The sequence below is a fragment of the Mesoplodon mirus genome, assembly GCF_964341445.2.
Source record: "Mesoplodon mirus genome assembly, chromosome: 7".
NCBI lineage: Eukaryota > Metazoa > Chordata > Mammalia > Artiodactyla > Ziphiidae > Mesoplodon > Mesoplodon mirus.
This window is the reverse complement of record NC_138983.1, coordinates 1,235,917-1,257,848: the sequence shown is the minus strand read 5'-3', so window position 1 is coordinate 1,257,848 and position 21,932 is coordinate 1,235,917. Positions and strand designations below refer to the sequence as shown.

The following is a 21,932-nucleotide window of genomic DNA, read 5'->3' as shown; positions in this document are numbered from 1 at the left end:
CAGAGTTCCCGGTCAGCTGGGCTGGTGAGCCTGAGAGCTGGCATTTCCGACAGGCTCCCAGGTGACGCAGGCGATGCTGGACCAGGAGCAGCTGGAGAAGCGGCCGTGTAACTGTGGGGAGGCCTCGTGGGCACGGGAGCACGGGAGCTGCACGCCCCTCGCGGAGCGTCTGCCACCTGCACGACACTGTCGATGCTGGGGCAGGACAGGTCTTTGGGTGGGGCCTCCACCCACAAGACACCAGGAGCACCCCCTCACTGGGAGAACTTCAGACATGCTTACACATGCTTCTTCAGAACATAGAGGAGGAAATACTACCTAACTAGTTCAGTGAGGCTAAAATAAGACAAGAACCTAACAAGAAAAGGACAGTTGCAGAGAACTGTCCTCCGCGAGCACAGGTGTAAAACTCCCTAAGGAAGTATTAGCAAAACACATCCGGCAATGTATAAAAAGGATAACAGGTCGTAACCCAGAGAGGGTTTTTTCCCAGCAATCTAAGCTTAGGTGACCTTTGAAAATCAGTCAGTATAATTCACCACGTTAACAGAATAAAGGAGAAAAAAAATCTCAATTAGATGTAGAAACAGTGCATGGCAAAATATTCACGTACACAATCAGCAAACCAGGAATAGAAGGGAATGTTCTCAAGTGGTAAAGGGCACCCGGAAAAAATCTAGAGCTCATATCAAATGCTCAACTGAAAGACTAGACTGAACATCTTGCCCTGCGATCAGGAACCAGGCAAGGATGCTCTCTCTCACTGCTTCTGTTCAGCTCTGTGCTGATGGTCTTAGCTGTGCCATGAGGCAAAAAAGAAGAAGAAGAAGAAAAAGAAATAAAAGGTATAAATATTGGAAAGGAAGAGGTAGTTTGGGAAATAACAGGGTCATATATACTTATAAAATTATAGGAAACTGCAAAAAGTCTGCTAGAGCTAAAGAAAAAGGTAAATTTAGCAACATCTCAGGATACGGGATACAAGCTGCCTGGGCTCACAACTCCTGTAGCTGTTCTTCTCCAACCTGTGGCCCTCAGCTCAGTGGTTGGCCAAAGACTTCATGGCCCTCTCTCCACATTTCTAGAGCCCCTCCTCTGGGAAGCGCCGTCCCTCTGCTTCCCTGCCCTGTGCATGTCAGCAGCCCCAGCTTCTGTTCTTGCATCCGCAGCGGCTGAGACTTTGGGGTTTGTGCAGGCTTTGCCCCCCTGCACCACAGTTTCCAGCGGGCACCATCCTGCATATTGTCCAGTGTCTGAAACCAGTTGCTTGTATGTTGTACCCAGTTTGAGGTTATTGATGGTGGAAGTCAAGTCTAGCATCAGTTATTCCATCGGGGAAGTGGAAAGCTTTTCATTTCTTTTTCATTAAAAAAATCCCCCTTCCCGGGCTTCCCTGCTGGCGCAGTGGTTGAGGGTCTGCCTGCAGATGCAGGGGACACAGGTTCGTGCCCCGGTCCGGGAAGATCCCACATGCCGTGGAGCGGCTGGGCCCGTGAGCCATGGCTGCTGAGCCTGCACATCCGGAGCCTGTGCTCCGCAACGGGAGAGGCCACAACAGTGAGAGGCCCACGTACCGCAAAAAAAAAAAAAAAAAAATTTCCCTTGCCATCTTCTGCTTCCCATGGCACTGCCTTGCTGTTTCTTCTAGTCAGACTTCTTTTCAGGAACTTTCATTTGTGGTTCTTACTTTGAGTTCTTTTTTCTCTCTTTTCAAATCTTTCTTTAAATCACTTTATTTCTGAGGTTTTCAAATTCCAATTTATCGAGGTACAGTTTTCATCTGTTTTGTGTGTGTCTTTTTGGAGTGTTTTAGTTATTACTCTACCTTACTCTTTTCTATTTTCATTGGACTCAACCTTGTAGCCTTTCCCACTTGCTCTTAAGTACACCAGATTTTCCTGCACCTTCAACTAGGGTTCTGGGCCCGATGGCTTTGCTGCCTTCACAGCACGGGAGCCTCTTCTTCTGTGGTTTCACAAAGCCACTCAGAACCTCCAGGTGTATCACCATCAGTGGGAGAGGTCGGAATGATCCCCGGGGGTTGGATCAGAGATGGAGGCATCAGGATGAACTCATGTCTAGCTTAATGTGGTTGCAGTGTACACACGTGAGTGGACATGTAAACGTATAGATTGGCATGCACACCCGTCTCCTTGCTCTGTCAGCTGAGAGGGTCTAGGAAAGTGACATCCCAGCAGCAGTGGGATGACCAGGTCAGGTTTCAGTCTTTATTTTTATTTATTCATTTTATTTTTTATTTTTTTAAATTTATTTATTTTTGGCTCTGTTGGGTCTTCATTGCTGTGCATGGGCTTTCTGTAGTTGCGGCGAGCGGGGGCTACTCTTTGTTGTGGTGCACCGGCTTCTCATTGCAGAGGCTTCTCTTTGTTGCAGGGTATGGGCTCTAGGCGCGCAGGCTTCAGTAGTTGTGGCACACGGGCTCAGTAGTTGTGGCTTGCGGGCTCTAGAACGCTGGCTCAGTAGTTGTGGCACACAGGCTTCGTTGCTCCGCGGCATGTGGGATCTTCCCAGACCAGGGCTCGAACCCGTGGTCCCCTGCATTGGCAGGCGAACTCTTAACCACTGCACCACCAGGGAAGTCCCAGGTCTCAGTCTTTAATTTTCTCAAATAGAGGGACCCAGGGCTCCTTGAAGAAGCGGCTGGTTGTGGGACCAGGGCAGGGAATATAACAAGATGAGCCTAGAGGCACCTTCTGCTCAGTTATTCCAACTGCCCAGAGGCTGTGTCCTCCCAACCCAGGGCCTCCAAGCCTCACTCGCTCACTGGGTGAGCACGGTGCCTGGGTTCCTGCCCTGGTCCTCACGTGCAGCCGGGGCTCTGTCGGCATCCCCAGCTTTGCCCGGGCAGTCAGCCTGCCCCACTGCACGTCAGGTATTCCTCTCGGTGGCTTTGGAGTTGCCACTGCACAGAGCTGGCCTGAGCCTGGACGGATGGTTGGCTGGGCCCTCTGTGGGACACGGCCTCGGGGACAGAGGGCTGAGCTGAGGCCGGGGTGCTGTGTTGTCGCTGGACGGGGCCTCTGGACAAGTGTGGCCGTGCTGCCCCGTCGGCAGCAAGCTGTCCCCGTGGTCAGCCGGAGATGAGGGCTGTGCAGAGCGTCGTCCTCTTTCACACGTTTGCTTCTTTAGTCCCTGGTGGTCTCCTGTGTGTGGCCCAGCTGTAAAGAAGGCCTCGGCCACGCAGCTTCCTGTGCCCCCTTGGGAGGCCTCTGGCCGTGTCCGTTGGGGTCTACCGTCCACTGCCTTATGCCGGCTCAGCTCCTGATCGGGGCGCCCTGGCCTTGTCTTCCCAAGGCTGTGGATGCAGACACCACACGCCCTCGTCTGTGCTCTGCAGGTGCACAGCCAGCCTTTCCTTGCAGCCCGGCCGGGGCGCCCGCCCAGCCCCGCCTGCTCAGAGAGCTTTCCTGGCCACATCGGAAGGGCCCTTGTGCCACGGCGGGGTGTCACTGACGGGTCCTCTCTGTGGGCTATGCCTGTCCCCTCGGCAGTGGCCTCGCCCCACGCTGCGCCCGCACGGCGCCACTTTGAAAAGGCGATTGAGACACTCCCTCGTGTAACCAGACTTGGCCGGGCTCCGCCTGTAAAAGGAGCAGCTGTTTGTCCCTGCCCGGCCAGAGCCCGTCTTCCTCCCCCGCTGTCCTCATTGGCTGGCGTGGCTGGCTCCAAGTCAGGGCGAGTCAGGGCTGCTTGGAGGGCAGGGCGGCGGGGAGCAGCACCGGTGCCGGGGCTCCCACTTTCCCAGCCTGCTTCCGCGCTGCGCGCTGCCCATCATGCTGGGAGACCACAGCAGTGTCCCCACAGACCGGGCTCTGCTCAGCCAGCCCCCGAAGACCGGGCTCAGCTGCAAGATGGTGCTTCAAGCAGTCGGCAAAGTGCTCAGGTGAACGTGGCAGGGACGGCGGGGCTGTGTGACTGTCCCTAGTCTCTGCCCCAGGGTTCAGTCTGGGGAGGAGTGGCCGTAGTTGTCCTCTGGGTCAGGTTGCCATGGTGTGCAGACCCCTCCGGTGGGACTGGGGGGTGATGGGCCCGGGGCAGACACGGCCCCACCTGTGGATGCCTGGGAACCAGCTGGACGCGGTCAGAACTTTGTTTGGAGTGAGGTTCTCCCTAGAGTCCTGTGCTTCCTGCTGTTTGGGGGGGGGGTGGACTGAAAAGGAAGTGTTTGGCCCAGAGGGTCTGGGTAAGAACAGGGGGCACCCATGACCAGTGTCCGCCTCTCTGATGAACCACGTCTCAGACCGAAGCAGACCTGCCTCGTGCCCTCCCGAGCCTGCTGGACAGAGCTTTCGCTGCCCCCGGTGTCTGGCCTCTGGTCCCCAGGCAGGATGACCAGAGTCTGTCCACCGGTGGCCTTATCTAGAGAACTGCCCTGGGCCTTGTCTGCTGTAGGGGCGTTACCAGAAAAGCAGGTTCTGACCTCTTTTCTCACCTCTTTTTCTGACCTGCTGCAGCAGAGCCTCCGGTGTCCCACACGAGGCGTTTGGAGAAACTCCAGCGCCTCTTCTGTCTCAGGGTGGAAGCGTCTGTTTCAGGCATTCGGGAGAGTGGGGGGGCCGGGGAGCAGGCCTTCCTGGCCTTCACAACGGTCAGGTCTGTTATATGCTGCGGGCCTGGGGGGCCCGGCTCAGCCCAGCAGGGAGGGGAGAGGGCCCAGGATAGGCTCCTGGCGGGGTCAGGAGCACTGTCCTTCCTCACCCAGGATGTGTCACAGTTTAAACTGAAATCAGGTTTCCTTCAATGTAATAATCTTGTATTTGCCTGTAATTTGCGTGGGTCGTAACTTTTAAGTGAAAGTATCTTTTGCTTTTCTAATCCTGTCTTTAATTGCAACCAAGCTAAGCAGCTTCTTGGTCAGGGTCAGGGGTGAGGGCCAAGTGTGGCTGGTGGTGGGAACAGCAGTGAGCTCTATGACCTGTGTCTCCGGCTTCCTATGGTTTGCACCCTCCTCTCCCACGGGGGCCGCCCTCTGCCACCCAGGGAGGACTCACGGGGTGTCTGCCCTGCAATGTAAAGGTGTGGGGCAAGCTGGCAGTGCCCCTCCAGGTCGTTGGTTCAGATGAGGAACGGTGACGTCCCCACAGCGAGTGGGGGCCGGTGCGTGCCTGTGTGCACATGGCATGGTGGGAGGGGCCCGGATGCCGAAACAGGCTCCACGGAGGACAGGAAGGCAGGGCCAGCCCTCTGAACTGTCTGCGAGAAGGAGGCCAAGGCCATCCCCCTGGGGGATCCGAGAAGACTTCCCAGTGAAGATGGCGGTCCAGCCAGGTGTTAGAAGAAGAACAGCTTATTACCTCATGGGTAGAGGAGGATGCGGGCTCTGAGCAGAGTGGCCGCCTCGTGGCTGCAGTTCTGGATGGAGCACTGCCCCGAGCACCTGATGTGCGTGGATGGTGGGTCTCGGGTGTCTGCAGCCCCCGCTCTGTCTGCCCCTGTGGCTTCCCTCTCAATGGGTCCCTTATTTTGTAGGGGACACAATGGCTTGTGAAAGTGTGCTTTGTTTGGGTGCTGACTGCCAGGCTGTTAAACCGAGAAGTGACCTGCGTGTCTCTCTCCACAGCGTCTGCCTCATGCAGCCCGTGGGGATTTGACAGGGGTTCCGTGGGGGTCTTCCCAGCCCTCGGCCTCCGAGTTTCTGCTCTGGGAAGGGGCTGGTCACCAGGGCCAGTTAGGACTGGTGAGAACATGGTCCAGGCAGCGGTGGGGGGATGTCTCTAAGTGTCAGAGTGCAGTTTTCCCAGTCCCACTGCATAGAACTTGGGGTCTTGGGAGGGTGGGCATCCCTGTCTGTGGGCTCCTCCTTTCTAAGACCACCTAGGGCACCGCCCAGTATTCCATGGGGCCTTCCTGTGGGACCTTCCCGGCACCTGTGTTTTCCTCTGAGTCCACGTTCACGCATCTGCAGGAGCCTCACAACCCCGCTCCCCACCCCAGACCTTCGACCCCCTCTGTCCCGCAAGGCTGACTCCAGGCCGCCCCACCTCCAGGCTTGCCCACCCTCCTTCAGGCCTCCAGGCTCCCTTGACTTCCTGCAGGTACCCCCTGCCGAATCTGCCCCGCATCCCCCTCCTGGTGAGAACCTTGGCCGCTCTGTCATCTGTGCCAGCATCTGGGGAGCACTACGGGCCAGGCGCTGGCTGGGGGAGCTGGGGGGGAGGACAGCAGTGTGGGCGGGGCTCTGAGGAGAGGGGGAGCCGCCCCCACCTGCCCGTCTCGTCCCCCAGTCCAGCGCCACCTCACTGGCTGCAGCCAAGCCGGCTCTGTACCTGGAGACCACCAGCCCCTTGCCCAGCACTAATGATGCCTGGAGGATTCATTTGTTTGTAAAACCCGGAAGCTGCTTGCTACTCCCTGGAGGGCAGGACTGTGCCAACCAAGGCATCCTTGTGGTGGCCCCCAGGGGTGGCCGTGCCTTGGGTCTGGGGGCTGGGCCAGCCGAGTTGCCTTTGGATGGAGACAGTGAACTGAGCTCGTGGCGTGGGCCTTCGGCGTTCGGTGGGTTCCCTTGGCCGCCGCCCACCCCAGCACTCGGGGCTGTGTGCAGGCGGGGCCCGCGGCGCATCCACGTTCCTTGGGCTGGACCCCTCCCACACGCTCCAGCCGGCAGGCTGCATGGCCGTCTGTGTCTGTGCCCAAGTCACACCGAGCTGCGGGGGCCATCCCAGGGGACTGGGCCAAGTGACCTTGGGCGGGGTCGTGTAGACAGGAATGTGCCAGGCCAGGCACGTTGGCGGAGGGACCTAGCTGGGTCCACGCCTCAGGTGTGGGGACCCTGCCTCCCCGCAGTAAAGGCCTCAGGAGCAGGGGAGGCTGAGGGGTGAGGCTGTGTGGGCGTCCACTGGGGAGACCGTCAGAAGGTGTTTCCTGCGGAGCCGCGGCCCCTCCCAGGTGTTTGGTGTCGGCCGGGTGGGCCTCGGCCACAGTAAGACAGGGGGTTCTCCGTGTGTGCCCGCAGCCGCGTTCTTTTCTCCCAGGAGGCGCAGCGGACCCTGGGTGGGCTGAGGCCTAGCGTGCACTCTCCTGCCCGCGGCCCAGGGGTTCCACAGTTGTCTCTTCACACCGGGGCCATGCCCAGCCTTCCCTTTCGCGGATTTGTGGGAGCCCCAGCTGGAAAGGGGGTGCCTGGGCCTAGGCTGGACACGGCCCGTTTAGGAGCCTGGTGCCTCTGGGCGGAGAGTCCCGTCTTCTCTGCCGACGCGGCCTCGGGGACTGAGGATGGGTGCCGCCGCTATGTCACACAGTAGCCTGTCCCACTTCCAAGGTCATCATGTGTCGTCTGAAACTCTGTGCTCTAAGGGGCCGCGCGTCTTGGCTAGGAGCCTTCACCTCTCTAGAAAGGACAGGACTTGGGGTGGTGGCACTCAGGTGTGGCAGGCTCTTCCACGTCCCCAGACTCGCCCCAGGCCGGCTTGTCACTCAGTCCTGCCACCACCTGGTCAATGGCTGTCGTCTCCTGGTGGAGGGTGTGAAGGGAGACTCGAGGACGGTGCAGAGAGGTCCGGGCCGGCTGACCTGGCAGGAGAGCCGTTCCCAGCCGTGCTGGGTCTGGGGGCCCCATACCAGCGCTGGGTGATGAGGCAGGGCCTGGGGGCCCCGGGGTGCTCCTACCTGTTGGTTGTAGGAGGGCAGGTGCGGACGGAGGAGTGAGGGGGGGCGAGGAGGTGGAGGCCTCTGACCACACAGATCATGGCCCAGAGCCCCCTATGCCTGTCGCACGGAGCAGAAACCCAGGTCCTCCTGGGGCTGCCTCCCCCGCCCCTCTGAGAACCAAACACGGAGGGTGCCCTCAGCCGGAGGGGCTCTCGGCCTTCCTGGAAGTGACGTGTGGGCATGAGGACACCACACCCTCAGCACAACGGCACCCCCGAGCAGGCCTGTGCCCGAGGCCCCGTGATGCCCCTCTGTGACGGCCACTTCCTGCTGCCGCTCTGCCCACGGTCGCTCATGTAAAGGCCACCTGGCCGCTGTTGCTGCCGTGTGTGCCCTGAGCGCGGGGCGAGGAGGCGGGTCTGGCAGTGGCTTCACAGCCCAGGCCCCCGCTCATTCCACCCTCACGTGTGGTGGCGGCAGCCTCCACACCCAGACACTGAGGCTCCGAGTGGATGGCTGGCCCGGGCCAGGTGTGCACTGTGGCGGGGGACGGGCAGGTACACGCTTGGAGCACAGGCGAGGGGGTCGGTTAAGCCTGGCTGGGCTCATAGCTGGGAGTCTGCCCAGCGGATGGACACTCAGGGGTGACCAGAGCAGAAGTTGGCTTGTGGTTGGAGGTGCATCCTGTGTGCCTGGGGCTGTGGACATGGGGACCTTCCAAGCGAGTGCAGGCTTTCTGACTGGTGGCGCATGGCTCAGCAGCACAGACCCAGGGTCAGGAAAGCACCCCACCCACCCATCTCCGGGGAACCCAGGGTGCCCTCAGCCCTTCTGGGGCCCTGTCCCCCTCTGTGTACACTGGGGGGCGGCTGCAGGGCCCCCTAAGGCCCGTGCCCACACTTGTCCCCAGTGAACAGCCCCACCTGCCCCCCCATGGGGACCCCCAGAGTGCCCCCTGCTTGTGGTTGTGTTTGTGCAGTGTTCACACCGTCACTCCAGCTCCAGCCCACCCGGGCCCATCCCCAGGACACTGTGGCCCCTGCCCAGCACTGGCCACTGCCGGCACTGCACCCAGAGGCCAAGCACACATTGCCTTTTAAGGCAAAGATCTGCTGTGAGAAGCTGAAGGGAAAACATTTCCCTGGCATTCAGGGAGCATTTTTCCTTCCTGTTTCTCTTAAATAAGCCACTAGCAACTTTTCAAAACAGAAGGGAAAAAACGGCAGGGTCAGGAGCTGCAGACCTTTCATCCCGTGTGACACCCCCCGCGCCACCAAATGTGGGCCTCAGCGGGGCTGGCGGGGGGCGGGAGGGACACAGAGCCCTTGGGACGGAGGACGGCAGTGTCTAGTTCGCGCCCCGTGCAGGGCCGCGGCGTGTTTTCACCCAGGCCCCGGAGGCAGCGACGGGAGCGCCTCTCCTAATGCGGGCGCTGGAGATCACGGGGGTATGAGCTGGTAGGACCCAGCCGCGAGCCCCAGCCCCCGGGCCCAGGTCCTCGGCCCGCCCACCGTCCCCTGCAAGGCAGCGTCCCTCCGGCCTGTGGTTGCCCCTTGGGGTGGGAGGCCGCACTGGGCTTTGTGCCTGCCCTCAGTCTCCCTCGACCATCCTCTGTCCCAGGTGATCCCTCCTTGAGAGTCTACAGCCGAAAGTGGCCTCTTCTGGTCAGTGAGACTCAGGACGGTTTGACTGATTTGCAGTTTGTTTTCTGGAAGTCGTGATGTCTGCCACTAAAGATTTCAGTCATTCAAGTAAAAGAAGCAAGAGACTAATCCGTGCTCTTAGGGGTTTTTTCCTTCAGTTTTTCAACCCACGCCGGCCCAAGAACCCAGTCTTAACCTTGAAACGTCGTGGGCCTACAGGTGCAGCAGAGAGCAGCCTTGCTCCACACTGGCCTACGTGGGGCAGCGGCGCCCGGAAGGCAGCCCCTCGGCACGCCGCTCACTTCGCCCAGCTCAGGCTCCGGCCTGTGGCAGAGATGGTGACTCGGGCTGGCGTCCCGGCCGCAGCCTCTGGGCCACTCTGTTGGGCAGTTTTCCTCCTTAGGGGATGTGCCATCTCCTTGGCCTGCCTGGGCTGCACACACTGTGGCCCCGGCTCCGGCCTTGGGGGCAGCTGGTGGGAGGCTGGTTCTGGGGCCGCCGCCTTCTCCGCCAAGGTGGGGCCGAGGCTCCCTCAGCCCCAAAGAGCTTTGGTTCACGGGTTAGGTACTGACGCTCGCTGTAGAAGAACAAAGACGTTGCAAAAATACGTATTCGTGCATGTAAAAATAGCCATAACAGACCCATTCTGTGTTCTATAACAGCATATTTTTAATGGAAAAGAACTATTTTCCTAACCAAGAAAAATCTTAGTGAAAAGTGACCATTTCGTCAAATCTCTGTAACATCTGCTCACGCCTACTCCTGTCTCTGCCTGGAACCTGCACCGTGCACTACTTGGGAGAGAGCGCGAGCCAGCGGGCAGGTGTCAGGCGGGTGAGCCATGAACTTGTGGTGACAGGAGGCCTCAGTGGGGTGGCCTGGGGCGTCGGCACACAGGGGGTGCTCGGCAAGGGCGGGCTGCTGGATCACCTGCGCAGCAGGACGCGTGGTGGGACCACGCAGAGGCTCAGGGCCTGGCCGAGTGGTGCGCATCCCTGTGTCCCTGCAGCGGGACGCCAGGCCCAGGTGGGGGCCAAGAGGGCTGCAGGGCCGCGGTGTCGCATGTGGCGGGTGAGCCGGCTGGTGTGGCCACCACCCCACCCTTCGGTGGGCCCGGAGCTCCCTGCCTGCCCTGGGTTCCAGGTGTGGGCCCCTGACGGCGGCAAGGGAGGGCACGGGCGCAGGGCAGCTTCCTCCCATGCCTGGGCCCACAGGAGCAGAAGCCCCCGAGGCATCCCCCGGCATTGCTCGTCTCCCGAGCCGGCCCGCGGCCTCCACACCTGCATCTGCCGTGACCCCGCGCTCCCTTGTCTCTGCAGGAAGTCCAAAGCCAAGCCCAACGGGAAGAAGCCCGTTGCCGAGGAGAAGAAGGTGTACCTGGAGCCGGAGTACACCAAGTCCAGGATCACCGACTTCGGGTTCAAGGAGCTGGTGGTGCTGCCCCGGGAGATCGACCTCAATGAGTGGCTGGCCAGCAACAGTGCGTGGGGCCGGGCTGGCAGGGCCAGGAGGGCAGCCCCCCCCCGTTTCCCGCAGGACCCCCCGGAGCTGGTGCTCAGCGACCCCCCCCAACCCACCCGCGTCAGCTGGAAGCCGAGGCCCGGGGTGGCCAGCCCTGCCGGGATTCAGGGTCTCCTCAGATGTGGGGACTCAGTGCGGGTCCTGGTCGCACCAGGGGACAGGACACCAGGGCCAGGGAGGCACCGTGGGACAGGAGCATGGCTGCAAGGCCGGCAGTGCTGTGGTGGCGGGAAGGCCATAGCCTATGGGAAGGGTGGCGGACTCACCCCCGCCTGCCAGACAGGCTCAGGGTTTGTGGGGTGCCCCACGCAGGGCAAGGCGCCAGCTCTCCTCCCGAGAGCGGTAGGCTTTGTGGCCGTGAGCTGGTGCTGCCGCCTGCTTTAGCAGTGTCCCTGATCAGCTGGTGACCGTAGAGCAGGGTGTGATCAAGGGGCTGGGGTGGGAGGTTTGCTGCCCCAGCCCTCGTGGAGGGGACTCTGTGTCAGTCCTCGGGCACCCTGCCCAACTCAGCACCATCTAGTCCGTGCCGCCCACTCCCGAGGATGCTGCCGCGCTGGGGCCTCGGTCTCTGGTCTGAGATAAGCACTAGCCCCCACAGGAGGGGCCCGAGGAGAGAGGCTCTGGTCCCCCTGGGCCTGCAGGATGCTGGAGACGCAGAGTGGCTCCACGGTGTGGTTTTCACGCCCGGCCTTTCTCTTCCCTTCCAGCCACGACATTCTTCCACCACGTCAACCTCCAGTACAGCACCATCTCAGAGTTCTGCACAGGGGAGGCGTGCCAGACGATGGCCGTGTGCAACACGTGAGTCGCTGCCCGATGCGGCCCTGCCCCAGGGGCTCGGGCAGGCTGTGGTCGTGGCCCTGGCCGCTGCACTCCGTCTTCTCAGACCCCACGCTCGCAGCCTCCACTCGAGGTCTCCCAGTGGCTCAGGGCCTTCCTCAGCAGGGTCCTCGCCAGGCTGCACCTCCTGTCCTCACGGGCCCAGGGCCTGGCAGGGCGACGGGAAGCAGAGCCCTGCGGAGGTTGGGACCCCGGCGGTGTGGGTCCCTCCAGGGCACAGGTGCTGGGAGCCGGCCAGGGGCTGACAGGACGCGTTCCTGGGGGCAAGGACATTTCCCCAGGACGTGCCCGCTGGGCTTCCTGAGACAGCAGGGTGTGTGTTTCTCTGCTGTGGCTCCCGGCCCCACCAGGTGATGCCTCTAACTCAGAGCTCCTGCTCTGCATGGAGGCCCTACTGCACCCCACCCACTGCTGGTCCGTGGAGCTGGTCCGTGGGGCTGGGATGCCTTGGCACCTTCCCATGAGGTGACGTCCTGCAGGCCTAGTGCAGGCTGTTCTCTTCTGGAAGCACGTGCCATTCGTTTCCTCAGTAAGCAGGCATCCCTGAGGGGCTCCAGGGTACCCCACTGCCTCTGTGGCAGCTCTTGGACGCCACGTGGATAGGAGAGCCACCGCATGGCCCTGGGCTTGCCACCGCCCCAAGTAGCAGAAGCCACAGAAGAGGCCACAGGCAAGAGGCCAGGTCTGCAGGGGCTCAGCCAGGCAGGGTGTGGCCTGGGGGCACAGAAGCTCCTTTCTGACGTCTCCTCTGCAGGCCAGGGGCTGATAGGAGCGCATGTGAGCAGGGGGCCTCCACTAGTGGACATGTCAGTGCTGCCATCCCGAGTTCACCCTGCCTGTAGGCTGCGGGCAGACCCAGCTCAGGCCCAGACATGTGGGCCCTCCTCTTGCTGAGAGCCCAGCCAAAGCCTCAGCACAGGCAGAGGGTAGGGTTCCCCTGCCCTTCAGAGGGCACAAGTGCAGAAGACAGCTGCTCTTCACCCCTTACTCACCCAGCGAGACCCATTGATGGTATGCTCAGGTGTCACGTGTGTCCCCAGATAGCCACCGCCAGGCATGGCCCAGGGAGGATGGGGCAGTGTTGGGTGGGTAGTGCTGGGAGCAGGCTTGAGGTGAGCTTGGGGCAGGAGAACATCAGCATGGGACAGAGTGGCCTCTGTAGAGCAAACATGGCCACAGCAGCTGGAAGTGGGCAAGGGCAGTGCTGCAGAGCCATGTGTGTGGCATGCTTGGAGGACGTTTGCCAGCTGTGTGCCTGACCAGGCAGCATCACAGGTGGCCTATGAGCTGGCGAGTGGGGAAGCCGGGGCCCCTCCATGGCGCCACATGCCCTTCCAGTATCGATGTGTTTGAGAAGAGGCTCCTTGAAAGAGCGTAGGATTTGGTGTCAGGCAGACGTGTGTCTAGATGCTGGCTCTGCCATGTAAAACTTGGAGATCTGGGGATCTTGAGAATTCTGCTGTTCATTCGTCTCATCTGTAACCTACTTTGTAGGGTTTTTGTAGATTTATATGCATTGATATGTATATAAATGCCTTCCTAGGAATCATTTGAGATCAAGGAATGGAAACACATGAATTAGTTTAATAGGAAAAGGGGGTCTGTCAGGGTCCACAGAGCCAGTTGCTCTCCCGGGACCATCCAGTCCACCCGGCGCCTGGAGTGGGGCTGAGGCCCAGGCCAGAGGCCCTCCTCCACCCTGCTGGTGCCTGGAGGACAGAAACCAAAGGGTAATGTTGGAGTCCCAAAAGAAGAGGAGAAAGGGCCATGCCGAAAACATATTTGAGGAAATATGGCTGAAAACTTACCAAATTTGGTCAAGACACAAACCTGCAGATTCAGGAAGCTTAATGAACTCCAAGCAGCATAAACCCAGTGAATCCACCGCAAACACATAATCAAACTGCTGAAGAGAACACACCTTAAGAGCATCAGAGCCAGCAGCCCTGCACCTGTGGGGACATGGTGCCGGTGGCTGTGCCTCTCCTTCCCCCCCGGGGGCCAGGAGGAGGCTCCATAACATCGTTCAGGTGCTGAAAGGAAAGAGCGGTCCCCCTGGGAGTTCCACGTAATGCTCCTCAAGAATGAAGGTAAAATAGAGACATTTCTCAGAGGAAGGGAGACTAAGAGGGTTAACTCGCAGCCAGCAGAGCTGCGCAGGGAGCTCTTCACACAGGAAGGAAGTGGTGCTAGAAGGGAACGCGGGACAGCAGGATTCGGGGAGAGCAAGAGACGGGAGATGTGATAGGCTGCTCCACTCTCCTTCACCTCTTTAAAGCGTGTCTGGTGGGTGAGCAAAGCCCATCACCCTGTCTGATGGGTCTTCAGTGTGTGTGGATGGAACACTGAGACGGTGGTAGTGTGCCGGGGCAGGCAGAGAGCCCTGTGTGCTGGTTGGCTCCGTGATTCCACTTGCGGAGGTGATACTTGGCTCCAGGTACAGCATGGAAAGGTCATGTGCGTTTTATAATCCTTTGAGCAATCTCTTTAAAAAGTTACATAAGTGACATAGTCAAAATCATAATAGATAAATTAAAAGGAAATACGAAAAATAACGCAAAAGAAGGCAGGAAATACATGGAGTGAAAAACAAAGGGAACAAATAGTAAATGATGGTAAACTTAAATTCAGACAGATCAGTAATTACAGTGAATGTCAATGGTGTGGACGTGCCAGTGACAAGACAGATCATAAGAATGGATTTCAGTGTATACAAGAAATTCACTTTTTTTTTTTTTTTTTTTGCTGTGCCACATGGCATGTGGGATCTTAGTTCCCCGACCAGGGGTTCAAACCTGCGCCCTCTGCAGTGGAAGTGTGGAGTCTTAACCACTGGACCGCCAGGGAAGTCGCAAGAAATTCACTTTAAATGCAATGACATTGGTAGGTTAAAAGTGAAAGAATGGGAAAATATATACCAACAAAGATATACCAAATCAGAAGAAAACTAAAGTGGCTATGTTAATACCAAAGTAAACTTCAGAGCAAAAAATAACTAGGGATAAAGAAGAAGATTGCATTATTTACAAAAGAGTCAATTCATCAAGAAGTACTGACCTTGAATGTGTACGTACCAAACAACAGAGCTTTTACACAAAGCAAATGGACATGTCGAACCAAAGGGAGAAACAGACAAAATCACATTATGGTTGGAGATTTCAACATTCCTCTCTTGGTAATAGACGGAACTAGTAGGCAGAAAGTCAGCAAGAATCTGGAACTAAATAACACCATCAGCCAACTGGACTGAATTGATATTTACACAACACTCCACCCTCGGCAGTAAAATGCACAGCCCTTTCAAGTGCACTGGGATTATTCATCAAAATAGTGTAGATCATATCCTGGCTCACAATACAGACCTTAGCGAACTTTAAAGAATCAGAGTGATACAGAGCAAATTTTCTGACCATAATTACATTAGAAATCAGTAACAGGAAAATCTCCAAACATTTAGAAATTAACATACTTTTAAATAATCCATGGGTCAGAGAGGAAGTCTCAAGGGAAATTAGAAAATGTTTTAAACTGAACACAAATGAGAATGCAACATATCTGAACTTGTAGGGTGCAGCTAAAGCAAGGCTTAGAGGAAAGTTTATAGGATTAAACCACTTGTTTTAGAAGAAGAAAGATCTCAATTCAATCTAAGCTTCCATATTAAGAACCTAGAAAAAAGAAGAGCAAAAAAAAAAAAAAAAAAAAAAAAACCCTAAATTGAGCAGAAGGAAAGAAATGGTAAAATAACAGAAATCACTGACATTGATTTCTGAAAACAGTAGGGAAAAATTAATGAAACCGGAAGCTGACTCCTTGAAAGGATTGGTAAAATTGAGAAACCTTTAGTAAAACTAACAAAGGTAAAGAGAGAAAAGGTACAAATTATCAATATAAGGAATGAAAGGGGAAATAATGATAAACCCAGGAGATAATAAAAGGATAATAAAGAAACATCACAAAAATCTCTGCATACATTAAATTTGACAGTTTAGATTAAATGGACCAATTCCTTGGAAAGCACAAAATATCACAATTTACCCAAGATAGGTAATGCGGTAAGGCAAGAAAAAGAAATAACAGTCTTTCAAATTGGAGAAGAAGAAAATAAAACTGTATTTGCATACAACATGATTGTCTATGTAGGAAAAAAAAAACCCAAGGATTCTAGCAAAAAGTCGAATGAATAAATTTAGCAAGGTCAGCACACAAAAATCATAGTTTGTATACTGGCAGTGTACAATTGGAACACGAAATTGATAAAATTATATCATTTACAGTAGCTCCAAACACAATGAAATACTTAAGTACAGACTTAAGGAAACATGCACAGGATATTTATGCTGGAAACTACAAAATGCTGATGAATGGAATCAAAGAGTGGCGTAAATGGAGAGACATACTGTGTTCATGGATGGGAAGACTCAGCACACCAGAAGTGTAAATTCATTTATTGCAATTTCAGTTAAGATCCTAGCAGAGTTTTTATTGATATAAACAAGCTGATTCTAAAATTTATATGGAATAGCAAAGTCACAGGAATAGCTACAATGATTTTGAAAAAAGAACAGTCAAGTTGGAAGAGTCCCACAGCCTATTTTTAAGATTTACTATAAAACTGTGGTCATCAGGACAGCGTGGTGGTGGTGAAGGAAGAGACACAGAGATCAGTGCAACAGAATAGAGTCCAGAAATGGACCCCCACAAACATGGCCCCTTGATGTTGGACAAAGATGCAAAAGGAATTCAATGGAGAAAGGACAGACTTTTCAACCAGAGCTGCATGTCCTCTTCTGCCGGAATTAACTTGAAGTGAATTCTAAATCTAAATCTAACACATGAAACTTTTAGAAGAAAACACGGGAGGAAACCTTCACGATAGCGTTAGGCGGAGAGTTCTCGGTCGTGACACGAGCCACAGTCCACAGGCGAGAAAGAATCTGTAAACTGGGCTCCATCAACATTTAGAACTTTTGCTCTGAGAAGGACGCTGTTAGGAGAAAGGGAAGACAGACTACAGAATAATCCCATATCCGAGAAAGGACTAGTGCGCGGAATGGATAAAGAGCCCTCACAGCTCATCAGTAAGAAAATCTGGTCACAAGTGCACAAAGGACTTGGACAGACCATGGAAGAGGACCCAAGCGGGGCAGATGAGCACCTGCGAGGCTCTGCCTCATGAGCAGGTGGAGAAATACGAATTCAGACCACGCTGCGGGAGCGCCTGATAAAACGCGCCGGGTGCCAGCGAGGGTGGAGGGGGTCCCGGCAGGATAGCCGCTCCGAGAACGTGTTGATGGTTTCTCAGGAAACAAGACATTCACCTACCATGGGCCCAGCTGTCCCGCTCCTGGGCGTCCACCCTAGAGAAACGAGAACTAGTGCTCATACAAACACCTGCCTGGGAGGGTTTTTTAACAGCCTGACCCATAATTGCCCCAAACAGGAGGCCACACAGGTGTCCTTCGGCAGGTGAATGTCTGGACAGACCGGCGCGTCCACAAGGTGTCAATCTCAGTGGCATGGATCGCAGAGCCTGGCCCAGGACATACATCACGTGGCGTTCCTGAGGACATGTCACTAGTGTGCTGGGGACTGACCAGCAGGCCGGGGGCCAGGGTGGGAGCTGTGCCCCATTGTGCGTCTTCTATTTGGGTTAAAATGCATAAGACTGCATGCCAAAACCAGTGAGCTTTACTGTGTGACAGTTCAAAAATAAAATGAAAACGAGAAAGGGGAACGTTGAAAGCAGAGTGTTGCAGCTGTCACGCAGGCAGGGCGACCACAGTGCCCCTAAGGGGCTGGTCTCTCCGGGCCTGACATCATGAAAACGTTTCCCATTTTCTAGCTCTGGTGTTTTTTTCTGACCGTGGCACCCGTGGCCAGGCGCATCCAGCACCAAGCAGGGGTGGGGAATCGCTGGGGCAGGTGTCTGACCTCTGGCTGGGGCCCCTCCCGAGCTGGTCCGAGGACCCCAGGGGCTGTTGTGAGGAGAGGGACGATTCCTTTGTCTCTTCACTGAGCATGTCCTCAGATGGTGCCGATGTCCGGGCAGGGGAAGGACGGTCAGCAGGGCCACCTTGTGGTGGGGAGGGCTCTGGATCCCTGCTGGGGGCCGGCAGGGAGCTCGGCAAGCTTCTTGGGGCTTTGTCTGGCCAGCTCGGGGGCCTTGTGGGGCAGCCTGGCCTCGCCGCGGGGTCGGCAGTGCCTGGGGCGGGCGTGGCGGGGTCGGCAGTGCCTGGGGCAGCCTGGGGCGGGCGTGGCGGGGTCGGCAGTGCCTGGGGCGGGCGTGGCGGGGTCGGCAGCGCCTGGGGGCAGCCTGGGGCGGGGTCGGCAGCGCCTGGGGGCGGGCGTGGCGGGGTCGGCAGTGCCTGGGGGCGGGCGTGGCGGGGTCGGCAGCGCCTGGGGGCGGGCGTGGCGGGGTCGGCAGCGCCTGGGGCGGGCGTGGCGGGGTCGGCAGCGCCTGGGGGCGGCCTGGGGCGGGCGTGGCGGGGTCGGCAGCGCCTGGGGCGGGCGTGGCGGGGTCGGCAGCGCCTGGGGGCGGCCTGGGGCGGGCGTGGCGGGGTCGGCAGTGCCTGGGGCAGCCTGGGGCGGGCGTGGCGGGGTCGGCAGTGCCTGGGGCGGGCGTGGCGGGGTCGGCAGCGCCTGGGGGCAGCCTGGGGCGGGGTCGGCAGTGCCTGGGGGCGGGCGTGGCGGGGTCGGCAGCGCCTGGGGGCGGGCGTGGCGGGGTCGGCAGTGCCTGGGGGCAGCCTGGGGCGGGGTCGGCAGCGCCTGGGGCGGGCGTGGCGGGGTCGGCAGCGCCTGGGGGCGGGCGTGGCGGGGTCGGCAGCGCCTGGGGGCGGGCGTGGCGGGGTCGGCAGTGCCTGGGGGCAGCCTGGGGCGGGGTCGGCAGCGCCTGGGGCGGGCGTGGCGGGGTCGGCAGCGCCTGGGGCGGGCGTGGCGGGGTCGGCAGTGCCTGGGGGCGGGCGTGGCGGGGTCGGCAGCGCCGGGGGCGGGCGTGGCGGGGTCGGCAGTGCCTGGGGGCGGCCTGGGGCGGGCGTGGCGGGGTCGGCAGCGCCGGGGGCGGGCGTGGCGGGGTCGGCAGCGCCGGGGGCGGGCGTGGCGGGGTCGGCAGCGCCGGGGGCGGGGAGGGCTCTGCTGAGGTGGTATTGCAGGTGTTGCCTGCCTGCTAGCGGGTGGGGGGGCAGGGGTGGCAGGCAGGGCTGCGTCCCCTTGTCCACTGAAGGTTGGCCTTTTTCCTGGTGGCCTGTCCATTTGTGTGGGGGCTGTTTTCCCTCTCTTGCAGCCTGACCCCCACCCAGCCCTGCCAGGGGCACAAATGAGCTAACCGGTCCTGGGGGCGGGGAAGAGCCTTGGTTCCTGCTAGAGGCAGTGGGGGTCGGGCGCAGCGGGCAGCAGGGCTGCCTTGAGGTCACGTGGGCAGGCCGTGCCTTTTTATTTTGGCTGGAGTCAGGCTGGCCACGAGAGATGGGGACCCCGCTGTCCTGACGACAGGCCTGGCAAGGTGGTGGAGGTGGGTGAGCCCACGTGGCTGTCACCCAGGGGTGCTTAGTGAGCTCAGGAAATCAGGGCAGGGTGCTCAGAGCCAGCCTGGGGTGCTGGCCTGGGATAAGGTGGGATGGTGAGGTGTTAGGGGAACCTGGTCTAAGCCAGTTCTGAAGCCAAGTAAAGTCAGCTAAATGGGGGCGGGGATGCCTGGCGGAGGTCTCCATGAAGCCCGTCTGGCTGGGGCAGGGGTGTGGCAGGGTTGGTGGCTAGGCCATGGAAGGGGGTGCTCTGGTCACTCGCTCGCTCACTGACAGATGCAGCCTGTGTCCCCCCAGCCCCCCTATGGGCTCCGGTGCAGCTCTTGGCGAGCCAGCCTGCAGGTGCAGGGCCTGCTGCTGAGAAGACTGGAGCCCTTGGTGGGAGGGATGCTGGTGGCTGCAGGGGGAGCCCACCAGGGGTTTGTGTTTGTTCCGCTGGAGGATAGGTCATGTTTACATGAGCTAGGATACGCGCTTGGTTTCACGGCTGGGCTTACGCAATGAGAAGAAAGCCCAGGTGTCCGCACCCCGAACACCCTGGCCCACTCCAGCCTGAGCACTGTCTGCCCCACACCCACCCTCGTGTACGGGGCAGGTTGGGGGCTTTGGGGGGCATCCAGGGGCCAGATTCCCGTGTACAGAGGCGTCCTCACCCCACCCGGCCCAGGGCAAAGGTTTGGCCTCTACTGGTGGCAGCAGGGATGCTACTGAGGGTCAAGGCCCGGCTGACAAGTCACAGCAGGGCCTCCGGGAAGGGATAGGCACAGAGCGTGGATACCTCTAAAACAGTGTGTAAAACAACACGCGTTCCCTTGAGAGAATGAGGCCTGAGGCCACGTGTAGAGCAGAAGGTGCGCGCTGGTTTCCTGGTGCCGCGCACAGCCAGCTCTCCTGGCCACGGGCGTCACCGCCCCCCTCTGTCCCCACAGACAGTACTACTGGTATGATGAGCGGGGCAAGAAGGTAAAGTGCACGGCCCCCCAGTACGTCGACTTCGTCATGAGCTCCGTGCAGAAGCTGGTGACCGACGAGGACGTGTTCCCCACAAAATATGGTGCGTGGCCCCTCCCACCCCAGGCTCTGGACCTGCGGCCTCCACTCCCACCCCTCCCCCCATGGCTGGGCCCCCGAGGTCCCCCTGCCGGGGAGGGGGGGCTTGCAGCTGTCGAGCAGCACCCACAGCTGTGCACAGCCCTGAGCGGGCCCGGCGGGGCCCCAGACCCATCCTGAGCTGCCGTGGGCGGCACCTGGCCGACAGGAGGTGCCCGTCTCCCGGGTCCCCCCTCCTCTGCGGCCCAGGCCCCAGAGAGCGCCCTGGGCGCCTGTCCTGGCTTTAGGCCACACGCGGCGGGGTCGCGGGCCCCGCATCACAGAGGCACCCAGTACAGCTCGGCGAGCTGCCCCCCTCGCGGCCCCGCCCAGGGGACCGGGTCACTCGGGTGTTGCGGTGGGCGGCTCGGTGAGGGCTGCGGGGTCGGGGGGCGGTGCGGTGGGGCCCGGGCGGGCTGACAGCAGCCCCCTCCCCGCAGGCCGCGAGTTCCCCAGCTCCTTCGAGTCCCTGGTGAAGAAGATCTGCAAGTACCTGTTCCACGTGCTGGCGCACATCTACTCGTCGCACTTCAAGGAGACCCTGGCGCTTGAGCTGCACGGACACTTGAACACGCTCTACGTGCACTTCATCCTCTTCGCCCGCGAGTTCAACCTGCTCGACCCCAAAGAGACGGCGGTCATGGACGACCTGACGGAGGTGCTGTGCGGCGGCGGCGGGGGCCGCGGGGGCGGGGACGGGGCGGGCGGGGCGGCGGGCGCACAGAACCACGTGAAGGAGAGGTGAGCCCGGCCGCCGCGTGCGGAGAGGCGGCGCGCGGAGTGTGGGCGCGGGCGCTCTGCGCCGCCGGTACCGAGAACTTTGGGACTCCGCTCGTCTGCTCAGCGGACACTTAGGGACCGCCCCCATCCAAGTCCCCTTCTGTGGGTCCGTCTCTCCCGGCCTTCCGCGCCCGCCCCGCCGCCCGGCTCGGCCTCCTGGGAGACACGCGACAGGCGGGGCTCCTTCCCCCGAGGCGGGGACCGCAGGCTTCGCTTCCACCACGTTTCAGTCTTGGTTCGGGCTGGGGGTGGCTTTCTCCTCCTCTCTCCCGCTTGGTCTGGACCTCGGCTATTGGTGGCTCAGGGCGGGTGGGGAGGGTGAGGCTGCAGAGCCCCGAGCCGCGGCCCTGTCTCCCTGCGCTACCCACGCCGCCCAGGAGGGGCCCCTGGGCTGGCCGGCTCGGATCCCGGTGCCCTGGTGGGCGGCCTGTGCAGAGACGCGGCCAGGGGCAGGGGGAGAGCCTGGCTTCCCTGTGCGGGTGTAATAAAAAGACTTCTCTCAGGTCAGCGCCTGCGTGTGTCCTCAGCGTCTTGGTGCCCTGCGTGGAGGGCGGTCTGGCCACACACCCCTCTCCTCTACCCTCCCCCGCCCCTCTGCGCCCCTGGGGCAGCGCCCTCCCCTGCAGTTCGGGCGGTGGAGCCCTCTCACTGGCCAAGGGCAGGTGCCACCCTTCCTGCGGGGGCCGTGCTTTGTGTCTCGAGTCTCCAGGGGCCCTTGACCACTCACTCTCTGTGCTATGCCCTCTCCACGCAGGCGGCAGGGACCCTAGAGTGTGGGCTGGAGTCCGCCGGGGGTGCTTCCCAGCCAGCCCGCCCGTCCCAGGGGCTCTGCTGCAGGGACCACCTCTGGACAGGGCAGCACTGCCTGAGGGGTGGGCATAGGGAGAGCTCGGGAGAGGGGTGTGTGCCTGCAGCGCAGGCTGGG

General features: G+C 59.5%; 1 protein-coding gene across 2 annotated transcripts in view; it reads left to right on the top strand.

The window, feature by feature from the left end:
- The window catches only part of MOB2 (MOB kinase activator 2), a 51,123-nt gene extending 29,614 nt beyond the window's left edge, over positions 1-21,509 (top strand). For both annotated transcript variants that reach the window (XM_082627197.1, XM_082627198.1), the window contains exons 2-5: positions 10,574-10,734; positions 11,483-11,576; positions 20,068-20,192; positions 20,668-21,509. In XM_082627197.1, coding sequence (XP_082483323.1) covers positions 10,574-10,734; positions 11,483-11,576; positions 20,068-20,192; positions 20,668-20,972 — 685 coding nt within the window. In that variant the 3' untranslated portion in view covers positions 20,973-21,509. The remainder of the gene's footprint in view (positions 1-10,573; positions 10,735-11,482; positions 11,577-20,067; positions 20,193-20,667) is intronic.
- The last annotated feature ends 423 nt before the right edge of the window (positions 21,510-21,932 follow it).